The 12,456-nt window shown below is 50.1% G+C and overlaps 1 protein-coding gene and 1 long non-coding RNA gene across 9 annotated transcripts in view; one reads left to right on the forward strand and one right to left on the reverse strand.

Moving 5' to 3' along the window:
* The window catches only part of LOC118006628, a 6,911-nt gene extending 4,729 nt beyond the window's left edge, over positions 1-2,182 (reverse strand). For both annotated transcript variants that reach the window (XR_004678141.1, XR_004678140.1), the window contains exon 1: positions 2,055-2,182. This is a non-coding gene — a long non-coding RNA (uncharacterized LOC118006628). The remainder of the gene's footprint in view (positions 1-2,054) is intronic.
* Positions 2,183-2,198: 16 nt separating this feature from the next.
* LOC118006626 (actin-binding LIM protein 3) overlaps positions 2,199-12,456 on the forward strand; it is a 105,497-nt gene continuing 95,239 nt past the window's right edge. For 6 of the 7 annotated variants that reach the window (XM_034999346.1, XM_034999339.1, XM_034999340.1 and 3 more), the window contains exon 1: positions 2,199-2,281. In XM_034999346.1, coding sequence (XP_034855237.1) covers positions 2,269-2,281 — 13 coding nt within the window. In that variant the 5' untranslated portion in view covers positions 2,199-2,268. The remainder of the gene's footprint in view (positions 2,282-12,456) is intronic. The other variant, XM_034999344.1, reaches the window with a different exon arrangement.

Genomic DNA, 12,456 nt, shown 5'->3' on the forward strand with positions numbered 1-12,456 from the left:
TCTGCCTTCTGCTCAGGTCATGATCCCAGGGTCCTGGGATCGAGCCCCGCATCGGGCTCCCTGCTCGGCAGGGAGCCTGCTTCTCCCTCCCCCTCTCCCTGCTACTCCCCCCTTCTCATGTGTGTCTCTCTGTCAGATAAATAAATAAAATGTTTAAGAAAAAAAAAAGCAGAACAAGAAAACCAGGAGCCTGGAAATCTGCATTTTGCAGCCATCTCCCTCATAAACAAAACTTTGAGGCCCACTGTGAGGAGGTGAAGGTTATTCCCCTCCATTGAAAAGAAACCCTGACAAGCTATCAAAATGTGTTTGAAAGCCAGTGACCCTCCGATGCGTCTCAGGATCCCTGAAGCGCAGTCACATCCAGGGATCATGAGCCGTAACAATTTTTTTAACCCCGTGTAAGGCAGAAACATTGTATTTATCTACAAAATATTCTTTCCCCATTTTTAAGAAGGTGCTCACCTGCCCTTGCCCTAACATCCAAGACTCTTGTGCACTGAGTCACTCTTATATGGAAGCAAGCTAGTAGTGAGAGGACCTGTCCAGTTCTGCCGCGACATGAGGTGTGTCCAAGGGCAGGTAGCTCAGCCTCTGTGACCCACTGTTTCCCTCTCTATACGTCCGGGGTGGGAGTGTTCACAACATTTTGATTCTACACATGCTCGAACCAGAGTCATTCTAAGGACAGGGATCATGGAGTCTCCCGGTCTTGTTTGGCTATACTCAAAAGTCATGCTTCTGTGACCATGAATTAGGTTCAGAAGGTGAGAGGGTAAGTAGTCAGGGGAATGTAAAGAGCCCACCCCACTGAATTCATCATGATCAAAAAATCAGAATATAGGTTTCTGTAATACACACCTACAAGAGCTAATTACAAAAATAGTAATAACAATACTTTGGACAAGAGTCAGTCGGCCCTACGAAAACTGGGAGAACCAGTGAGGTTGAGTCGTGAGGCCACATACCGGCCTTTGCCTCATATGGGGAAGTATCTCAAGGCAGGGATTCCTAGACCTGCCACTCTGAGGGCTACACAGTTTTAGATCCAGAAAAGACCTGGTGCATTTATCAACAAATGTTTATTGGTACCTACAGTGTGCCAGGCACTGTTCTAGGTATGGGGGGCCTGTGGTGAACCCTACTGACAAGACCCATACTCTCACCGAGCTAACATTCTAGCTGGGTAGGGAGATGAAAAACAATTGCCCTGAATGAATCAGTGATAAGGGGTATAAAGGGGGAGGTAGGGATACAAGTGAAGACGCTGGAGGAACCCCTAACGTCTCACCCACTCGGTCCAGCCGCCACCTTAGACACATGAGGAAAATGAGGCAGAAACAGCAGTGACCTGCTCAAGACCAGAGTACAAGGGAGCTGGTTAGAAGCGGAGCTGGAAGTGAGAACTGTCCTCCTGCAAAGCCCATCTTTCCTTCAGAGCCCCTCCCAATGACGGCTTTACTTTCCTAACACTGTCTTAGCCCATAGACCCCAGCACTGAGGGAGGGGAAAGCAGCGCTCGAGCCCCACCCCCGGCCGGCCCCAGGGCACAAGGGAACCCTCCATCCCGCCATCACACCCCAAGACCCCGGGAGAAGCCCGGAGGGGCGGGGCCTGGCCACGCGCCGGCGCGTCCAGCAGGTGGCGGCAGCGAGCGGCCGCGCCCCCCGCGCTGCCACCCCGCGAGCCCGCATCATGGATGTCGGGCTCTCCTATTTCGCTTTGCTCGCCTTGGAATTCGAGACTCCAGACGAGGACCAGGATTCATGAGCCGGTCGCAGGGGCCCAGGCAGGGGCCTCTGGCTCCCGACGCTGGCCGAGAGGTGGGTCCCGGGCGGCGGCTGCTCCCGAGGCCGGGCGGGGACGCGCTGCCCCCGCCCTGCCTCCCCGTGGTCCACACCCCCTTTGGGCTCCCGAGCCGCGGGGCTGGAGTAGTCGGGGGTGCGCGCGGGCCGGCGCTGCCAGCCCCGCTCCTGCCGGGCGCCGGGAGTCCAGGGGCCGCGGGACCCGGCGCGCGTGTCCTCCCGCCGCCTCCTCCTCCTCCCTGCTCTCACCTGCGCCTGTTAGTCCGCTCGCCTTCAAGGCCAGTGGCTGCAGCGCAGACTGCCGAGGGGACGGCAGAGGGAGAGAGAGCACCTGAGGATACAGAGCTGGCACTGGACTGCCTTTTCACCCCCCAGGTGATGAGTGAGGTCGGAAGATCGCAAGATTTAAAAAAGCAACCGGGTCCTCCGTATTGAATGAAAGACCCAGTGCAAAGGCATCACCATGAACACGAGCAGTAAGTGGGTCCTCCTCTCCTTTGCCATGGGAACAGGGTGGGGGCGGGAGGTGCAGGAGCCTGCGCTGGGGCTGCCTGGAAGGAGGAAGGAAGCCTGGCATCGGGGTGGACACACGGCTCCCAGACTCCTTCTTGGTCCTTTCTGTGCTCCCCAGAAGAGGGATGTGGGTCCGGCTTTCCATGACAATTTTGCTCGTGTTCTATTGGCAGCAACACTTGCCTCTGCGGGGAAGGCTGCTTGTCTCCTTCTAGCAAAGCCTGGGAAGGCCTAGGAAGCACTACCGTGGCCATTGTCTGACTGTGGGGGCTCTGAGGAGACCTCCTGGCACACAGCTGGAGAGCCATGGAGGGCCTGGCTTGTCCTGTAGCTGGGAGGAGCAGGGAGGCTGGCCCTGGGGCTTGTGGTGGGTGGATGTGGGCAGGCAGTGGGCTGGGAGCGAGCAGTTTGATAAACAAATCACCAGGAAGCCACCTTTGGGTCTAGAGATTGTGAAATATCCTCTGCCTGCAGCCCCATGGGCCTGGGGCTGATTTCTCCACACACCTACAGGCTGGGTGGCCATCCTGAGAAGAGAGGAAGGGAACAAGCCCTTTGGCCAAGATCGCTAACATGCCAGAGGCAGCAATTGCTTTGAAGAGACAGGACCAGACATTTTGCTGCTGGGCAGGGCCTCAGCTGCTGAGAAATGCAGGCAGAAATACAAGGAGGCCCCGTCCGTTTCTCTTCAGTGTCCCTTTGACCGCGGGCACCCACTGTGACCAGCACCCTGGAGAGGAGGTCTGGGTTCAAGTCCCCCCCGCTCCGGCCTCCTCATCAGCCCAGCTTGTCTGGGTCCTTCCAGTAGCTGGTGGGATTGTCGAAGCAGAGAACCCTAGGAACATTTGGTTCCCTGGGTTTGCGGCTTTCCCGTCAGTCTGGATCCCAGACTGCTGATCTGTAAAATGAGAAGGGTTGCATCTAAATCTGTAAGTTTCTTCTTAAAAAGCTAGAGCTGAACAGCAAGGCCAGAAAAACCCGTACCTTCTGAGGCTGGGTCCAGACCAAAGCCACTGTTTCTCCACCCTGCCTCCATTTCAAGGCTGTTGGCATGGAGGGGAGGAAAACAAAGCAAACGCCAGGGAGATGGAAATGAAATATATTTATTTACTATGTATTTGTATGACTCATCTCTCTGCTGTCCTCCTTTGTGTATCGCATAGCTCTGCTAAGCAAGTGTGGCCGAACTCCCTCTGCCTCTTCCAGCCAAAGAATTTTTCCTCTTGATTTTGACAGTCAGGAACGGTACTTTGGCTTCACACCAGGCTCCAGAAAAGGGCAAAATTCTGTAGACCTGATCACCTAAGTGGGCCACATGTTTGCCTCCTCATGCTTTCAGAGAAGTAAAGATGTGAGCTGCCTGTCACTTCTCACTATCTCCAGGGGAAAGATGTATTTATGGGAGTCCTTTCTCACTAAATGATAGGAGAGAAAGATGGCTCATCTATTTTTCAAGAAACTAAGAAATAAGTTCACAAGCGGCTGGCCCTGCCCTTTTCTCTTGTCCCATTAGTAACACCGAATATTACTGAAAGAAGGAAACAGCTTTTACTTTTTTTTTTTTAAGAAATAACAACCAATAGAGTTGAATACCACAGAAGATGAGGACTAACAAAAATGCGATTCCAGCCTCATACACTTTTTCTAAGTAGGGAGAGTGTGTTTATTTTCCAGGAGTAGTGGAAAATAAACAGAGTAGAATGACTTGGGCAGCCACTGAGGTCTCCATAAGAAGAAGTGCTTCTCTAAGGGAACAGTTTGGCCACTCGTGCTCAGGGCTCAGGGGAGGGGTTCCATCGTCCCTGAGGTTGCTCCCAACCCTGAGAGTCTGCAAATGGAGAGAATAGAAATCAGACCTCACATGAGTGAAGCAATGACAAGGTCATAAGGTTATAGGGACTGGGCGTTGGCAGGAGCAAAAATGCTCTCCCCTTTGGGATTTGAAATTCTTACTTAATCCTCATGAACCTAAGAGACACTCTCACTCAGTTTTTCTCTCCCTTCCATGTATTGGGTCCTCACCCTCCACCAGTCACTGTGCCCAGCATTGCACCTGTATGATCTCCCCAACTGTCACCCCCAACCTGGGAGATGGTGTTACTACTCCAGTTTCATGGGTGACAGCTCGTAGCCAATAACATTCACTAACTTCTTCAAGCCATACAGTTAGCTGTTGGATTATGAAAGGTATTCGGATGCATTGTGTTTTGATAGTGTGCATCATTCCTAATCAGTGGTTCAGACGGCACCCCTGAAGTGAGGGCAAAGCATGAGAGGATGATGAAGTGATAATCGCTTCATCTGGGCAAGATGATTCGGGGCTAAGGTCTCAGGGCAGCGTGGGAGAGCTGATAGGGCTCAGGCTCTCGGCTCAGCTGGTCCCAGGTTCGGGTCCTCATCTTTCACTTGTTAGCTGTGCGGTCTTCAGCATGGTTGTCTCACTTGGAAAATGGGGATGATAGGACACACCTCGCGTGAAATGGAGAGAAATATTAACATGGCATGCCAAATACAGAGTGTGGTGCCTGGGCCATCGCTGGCGTCGTATCAGCGACGGTGGTCAGGCTGTTCTTGTCACCCCAGTGGTCATTGTGGTGGTTGTCATTGTGGACTCTATGTCATCAGCCAGCAGGTCTCTCAGCCTCTTAGAGGCTGGTCATAAATTGAGGATACCAGAAGTGTGATTTTGAGGATTAAGCGGGATCAGGAGAAAATGCTTTGTACACATATGTGAATTGTTTTTAATCGTAAGTGAGACACACATGGCTCAGATGGTAACACCAGGGGAGTGCTCCATCGGCCCCTTCTCAGTGCACTTCTAGTGTCTTTGGAATCCTTACCTCCAAAATCTAGCTGAGCTTCAGTACACCGCAGAGCAGGACTTTGAGAGGAAGGGGTAATTCTGGGGATGATGGAGTCGGGTGGCATGAGGGAACGTCCCCTGATGTATGCTGCCCGTGCGCCCTGGCTCTGTTCCTTCGGAGCCTTGTCTGTCATCCCTCGCTCGTCCATGGGACCGCTGGCCACTTTCCCGAACCCGCCCAGCAAGGAAGGAGCTGACACCAGACCAATCACTTTCACACGCCCCTGGAGCCACGGAGGCACCACCATCTAACGTGCAACAATAAATTTTAGGCAACAGTGAATCTTTGGTTATTCCCTGTCGGTGTCTCCCATTCCCAGGTTGGCCCCAGGAATTCCCAAGCCTCCTGGTCCAAAGCCAGGGGAAACTGAGTTTACCCCAGGCTCCAGAGGCCCTGAGCTCCAGAGTCGATTCTCTGTCCCATAAAATTTCATTCTCCTCACAAGTCAGAACACCCAGAGCTCCTGCGAGTTGCGGCTTTCGGAGGCACAGAGCTCAGCAGCGGCCCATCCTTCAGCTTGGGGAGCATCACACGCACCACGCACGGTTGTGCCAGGAGCCATCCTCCTTTATTTCATCGGCCCTTCCTGTCCTCTGACCCTTTCCTTGGTCTCTGTCATGGACTGGCATGCCAAATGGTTACTGTTTTGGAGTAGACTGTTGTGCTAAAAAGAGCATCGAAGGTTCCTATCACCCTTATCATGAGATAAGCAGACACCATCCTGGAGCTGTAAGACCCTGAGCTTGGGGGTATGGATTCCTGAGTTCAAATGTAAGATGTATGGTGTTCTCTGTGATCTTGGACCAGATAGCCACGTCTCTGAACCTGAATGTTATCACGTATAGAATGCGAATGATAATGCCAAAGTGCAGGGTTGTTGTGAGGATGAAGAGGAATAACGTGAGAAGCTCACTGGCCTCGGTCCCGGGGGATGGAGTTGAATCTCAAATTGAATTGGCCACAGAGCGAAGTTCTGAAATGACAGGATCAGAAGAACCAAACCGTCTGGTTGAAAGTGAGCATGTTTGGCCATTGTTGTAGCTATAGCACTCGGTTCTGTTCATAGAAAGCCATAGCTTCCTGAAGGAAACCTTCGGGAAGATTATTAACCCGGTATTGTATAGGGCATGGCTGGAAAAGGGCAAGACAGGAAGTTAGGATCCTAGCTGAGAGACAATCACCCTGGTTCAGAAAAGGCCTGAGGGCCAGGATTTTGGTGGTTGTAAGAATAGAGATGGGGGGAAAGATCTTTTAGAAAATAAAATCTGGGGTGCCTGCCTGGGTCAGTCGTTAAGCGTCTGCCTTCAGCTCAGGTCATGATCCCGGGGTCCTGGGATCGAGCCCCGCATCGGGCTCCCTGCTCCACGGGAAGCCTGCTTCTCCCTCTCCCACTTCCCCTGCTTGTGTTCCCTCTCACTGTCTCTCTCTGTCAAATAAATAAATAAAATCTTAAAAAAAAAGATAAATAAAAAAGAAAAAAATCTTAAAAAGAAAAGAAAATCTGCATGGCCTCGCAGCTACTGGATTATAGGATAAAAAAGAAGGGGAGGAGTCTATCAGTTAGGGTCCTGGCAGGGAACACATGGGCAATTTGAAGGGAGTTAAATAGAAGGAGTCTTTGCAAGTGTGTGAGAAAGGGTGTAGAGAAACAAACCAGAAGCTGGACGGCCCAGTACTAGAAGGCTGGTGACTGCCTGGCCTCCCTCTCCTCCGTCCTCCCGTCTCCCACTGTGCTCCCCATTGGCCCAATCCAACCAGGGGCCAGTGGGCAAGGAAGGCAGTTGATGGGCCCATAATATTCAGCCTCATAGGGCACAGTGCAGAGTAGAGAAGGCAGCAGCGGGTGTGGAGACACATGGGAGCTCAGAATGGAATACACCCAGCACAAGGAGCAAGATGACCAGCCTCTGCCAGGTCAGGACTCCAGGAGTTCTTTACGAGAAGGATCCATTACAAACACAAACTTGGTAGGCTGCCCTCTAAAGCAATTTTACATTTGCAAAATTTAGATAAAATAGAGATGACTGTATACTTTATAAGGATGGAGATTTTTTTTTTTTTTTTTAAACCATGCTTCCCAAATGAATGAAGTAGTTGTCGACAAATGGATCCTGGAGGCTAGGAGCAGGGTGGAGGAATAACGTAGGGAACAATTTTAAAACCATCCAAAATGAGGACGCCTGGGTGGCTCAATCAGTTAAGCGTCTGCCTTTGGCTCAGGTCATGGTCCCAGGGTTCTGGGATGGAGCCCCGCACTTGGCTCCCTGTTCGGCGGGGAGTCTGCTTCTCCCTCTGTCCCTCCTCCCGCTCATTCTCTCAATCTCGCTCTCAAATAAATAAATACAATCTTTAAAAAAAACCATCCAAAATGAGTATAACACATCTCTGAAAATCACAATGTGATTTCAAGAGTATTTGTAGTGCACAAAGGAAGTGATACCCATTCTGAGCTCGAGCGTTCCTATCTGGCAAAGGCTTTATCTTGCTGAGGTAACATCTGGTGTGGTGAATGGTCAGCCACTGGCAGACCCCCAACAGTGGCCAGATACCATTGTACAAGAACAGAAAACAACCCACAGTGTGTAAGCACCTCTGACTTTTTGAATATTTCACCAGTTAAATTGTTCTCCTTTAGCCCTTAAGGGCACAGACTGGAACTTACCCTTTGCTTGCTGTGTGTCCTTGAGCAAGTCACTTACCTTCTCTGTACCTCACTTCCTCATCCGATCACAGGGGAGCTTGTCTCACAGAGCTATTGGAAAGAATATGTGAGCTAATAGTTGTGAATTGCGTCAAACACTGCCTGGCGGGTCGCAGATGTTTATAAAACAAAAACAGTGTATATTAGTTTGCTACAGCCGCCACAACAAAGGAGCACAGACTGGGGGGCTTAAGCAACAGAAGGGTATTGTCTCACAGTTCTGGAGACCAAAAGTCCAAAATCAGGGTGTCGGCAGGATTGGGTCCTTCTGAGGGCCGTGGAAACAATCTGTTCTAGCCTCTGTCCTTGGTTGTGGATGGCCGTCTTCCACCTGTTCCCCTTCCTCTGTCTGTCTCTGTGTCCAAATTTCCCCTTTTGATAAGGACACCAGTCATATTGGATTGGGGCCCATTCTAATGACCTCATTGTAACTTGCTTACCTTTGTAAAGACTGTATCTCCAGTTCTCGGGACCTGGGGGTTAGGACCCTTAACATGTGAATACAATCCATAATGCGGTGTTTGTTACATAAATGACTCATCAAGAAGAAGATTTTTCTGTGGGTTGTTTTCCCCTGGATATCAGCGACTCCCCAGGGCTGGTGGAGGCTGCTGACCTCTGACCAGCAGGGATGAAGCCTCTCCTTGAGAACCTGAAGGGTAGCGCTCACACGTAGGAGTTCCCCGAAAGGGAGGACTGTGGTGGCTTAGTATTCCACACTCGGTCTGTCTGCAGAAAACGCAACTCCCACTCCAGCCCCTATCCAGGTCATTATGCACAACTGTAGCATCTCGATGGTGTAACGGAATTTATAGTCACAGTGTTGGTTTTCAATCTGCCTCGTTCCTGGGAATGTCCAACATGGAGAATAAGAATTGGATTGTTCATTTGTTCACTCAACAAATATTTACTGACCACCAACTCTTCACCAGGCATGATGCTGGGGACACAGCCGTAAATATAACAGACGTGGCTCTTGCCTTCGTGGGTCACACAGGCCCTGAAAAATGGGCCACCTGGTGACCAGCATGATAGGACATGTTTTATTTGCCCTACATGAGGTTTTAATGAATTTGAATTATTGGCCAGTGGTGAGAAATTGGGAAATTGAGATATAAAAATTGGAATGTCTAGCTTCTCTTAAAAAGGGGGGCAGCAGGGGCGCCTGGGTGGCTCAGTCGGTTTAAGCGTCTGCCTTCGGCTCAGGTCATGATCTCAGGGTCCTGGGATCGAGCCCCACGTCTGGCTCCTTGCTGAGCGGGCAGTCTGCTTCTGCCTCTCCCTCTGCCCCTCCCCCCTGCTCATGTTCTCTCTCTCTCTCTAATAAATAAATAAATAATCTTTAAAAAGGGGGGGGGGCAGGAGAAGGTCTTGCATCCCGGCCCCTGTTTTCCTGCATGACAATAGCAGTAGGACAGCTTGCTTTCCGCGGGGCATGTACTGGTCTCTAGGCTGCCCGCTTGCCACCCTATCCTCTCAGATTACACAAGGACAGCTTTGTACTTTTATGTTCCCTTGCCACTGTAGGCATTTTCATTTTTAACCCCCAGTCTAGTAGATCATCAATATAACATCAAACATGGAGAAATGTGTGTTCACCCAGAGATGCAGAAACTGCAGCCTATCTGCTCATTTTTACTGCAGAAAGTTCTATCTAGAGTTAGCCACTGATTAACACCGCCATGCTATGAAAGTCCTCTTGAAGTGAGCAAAATCCTGCTGCATAAATAAGGATTTCCCCAGCTGACCCATTCCCAGAAGGGTGATATCATATCCTGTCTGATACAGTTGGGCAAACATGTCCTGCCCCCGTCTCCTAGAGGTCAGTTTTGTTTCCAGGGGAACTTAGTGGTGGGGGGTGGGGCACAGACCAAAGGAAGGCAATTCTGCATAACCGATCCCACCTCAGGGTACTTTTTCCAGACCAAAGGAAGGTACTGTGAAAGGCTGAACTGTTCCAGAGATTGCTCTGACCGATGGGGCAGGCCCGGCCCATTTGAAGACAGCTAGTCAACAGCGTGAGTTCTGTGTCAGCAAGGGTAGCGTATCCCAGCTAAGGAGTGATTACTGAAAGGTAATCACTGAACTTGACCCCAGACAGCATTGATCCCATATGGCTCTTCAAGACTTCCCCTCTGTCAGTATGAGGTTCTCCTGCTTGAGAAAGAAAGGTACGAGTAAGTGGATAATGCCAACATAATTTCTGCAGTTGAGAGCAGATTTTTCTTCATTCCTCTAGAAGAAATAGGGGGGCAAATAATTCAAAGAAAGCAAAGCACAGTGCCTAGCCCACCGTAGGTGCTCAAAAGATATTTGACGAATTCATTCGTTAGTGAAAAGCCTGCTCTCTTTGTCTTTATGATAAAGATCTCTCTACTAAGCTCTAGGTTCGTCTTTCTGACCATCTGCTAAGTTGCCCACTTGGATATTCCAAGGTACTTCAAATTCAACCTAAAATTTAATAAATTCATTCCCTGTAAAAGAAAATAAGAGAAAAACTACTTCAACTCTGTGGTCCCAGTTGACTGCTAAAACAGTCCCCGAAGTTAGTTGTTAGAAAGTAGTCCTCGTCGACATTTCCCTTTCCTTCATGCTTCTGTTTGGTCTGTGTCCACCTCTGGTCACTGCTACCTCCCAATCGGACCTCTTCCACTCCTCAGCTGCTGTCACTTCCCTTTGTTCATGACACCAGGCATGGTGGACCCCAGAGTAAAAGGTTGGGGGGAGGGGATGAGTTGATCTCAAGTTCAGTAGGAGGCAGTGGAGTGATGTGGGCGGCTGGACGACACGATTCTAGGCTGCATGGACAGGTGGAGGTCAGAGCATCACTCCGCAGAACCCTGCTGAGGCTGCCTCTGAAGCATGGCTCTCAGGGAAGACAGTGATCAATTGGAGCGTGCCCAAGAAAGCATGGCCAGAATGGTAGAGAGAGGGTAGGGAGATGCCAGAGTCAGCCCCTCAGAGGGGCTTTGTGTCCCTCGAAGAGTATGGAGGACCCCTTGACGATTGCACCCAGTGCTGCTGGGATGTGCCCTGCAGCCCAGAAGTCTCTAGCTTCTTTTCTAAGTTTATCACCAGCCAGACAAGGGGGCCAGACAGGCTGTCCTTGGCAGTCCCCCTTGCTCCTGGTGCTGTGGTTACGGCTGCGTGCTCCCGCAGCGGCCCCCACCCCCTCTCCTGGCAGAATTCCACTGTCTCCTGCCTCTTTCACTTCCAGACCTTCTTCCTCACATCTGCTTGATTTTGTGCAAAGCGCAGGTCTTTCTCCATGGGCTGTTATCTCTTGCCCTCCCCAGCACCAGCAGGGCCAATGAAATGACTGCTTTGTGATGGTCTGTCTAATGACACAGTTGATCTATTTTAAGCACCTGAAGCGCACTCCACCGAGTGCGAATCTTCCCGCAGAAAGCTGCTCTCAGCATGTAGGATCACAGGCAGCCCGGGGTCTGCTCCTGCTTTTTGAAATCTGGGGAAACAGCCCAGGGATCCGGACCCTGCCCGTGCAAGGACGATCTAAGGCAACCGTAAAATTAGATATTTTTACTGTCAGCATGAGTTATTCTGGAAGGAGAATTGCCTGTGACGCCGGGATTATATGGGGCAGGCACCTCAAGTGAACAAAAATCCCTCTTTCAAGGGACAGAAACAGAGCCTTGACCCATTACATGTAGGGAAAAGGGACCTAGGGAGGCAGCATTTCAGGAACAAAAAGAAGCCCAACCCCCATCAGAGATTTCTCAGCCTCCGACCACTTTTTTATCCTCCTCCTAATCAAGAGACATTCTTTTCCAGCTATAGCCTGAGTGCAAATGTTTTACATATATTATTTAGTTAATCCTTGCAACAATCTTCCCTGAGCCTTCCCTGTATTCTGTACCTAAGACAGGTCCCCGTGTTATGTTGGCTCTCGCCATCCTCCACAGAACTTACCAAAGTCGGTAATTGCTTCGTCCGTGAGCACATTTCCTTTATTTTTGTCTCTTACTCTCTTTTGACTGTAAACCTCATGATGACTGTGTGACAGGCTTGTCTGTTTTGTTCACTGCCCGGTCCTCCAAACTCATCACAGTGCTTGACCCAGAGGGATGATGGCTAAGAGTAGTTCAGGTTTGTTGAGCATTTACTATGTACCAGGCACAGTGCTAACTAAGCTCTTCAAAGACATAAATTCACTTAACCCTCATGAGAGTTGTAGGAGATGGATACTAATAGTACCCTCATTTTCCAGAGGAGGAAACTGAGCCTCAAGGACCAGGTCATTGGCCCCAAATGTCACATTTAATAAGTAATGATGAAAAATTGCTCAACATCGCTCATCATCCGGGAAATGCAAATCAAAACCACAATGAGCTATCACCTCATACCTATCAGAATGGCTAGCATCAAAAAGACAAGAGATAACGAGTGTTGGTGAGGATGTGAAGGAACAGGAATACTCGTGCACTATTGGTGGGCATGTGGATACGTACAGCCACTGTGGACAACAGTGTTGCGCTTCCTCAACAGTTAAAAATAGAAATACCATTTGATCCAGTAATCCCATTGCTGGGTATTTACCCAAAGAATATGAAAA

This window comes from Mirounga leonina, unplaced genomic scaffold (assembly GCF_011800145.1).
Source record: "Mirounga leonina isolate KUSES-001 unplaced genomic scaffold, KU_Mleo_1.0 Mir_98, whole genome shotgun sequence".
In the NCBI taxonomy this organism is placed as follows: Eukaryota; Metazoa; Chordata; class Mammalia; order Carnivora; family Phocidae; genus Mirounga; species Mirounga leonina.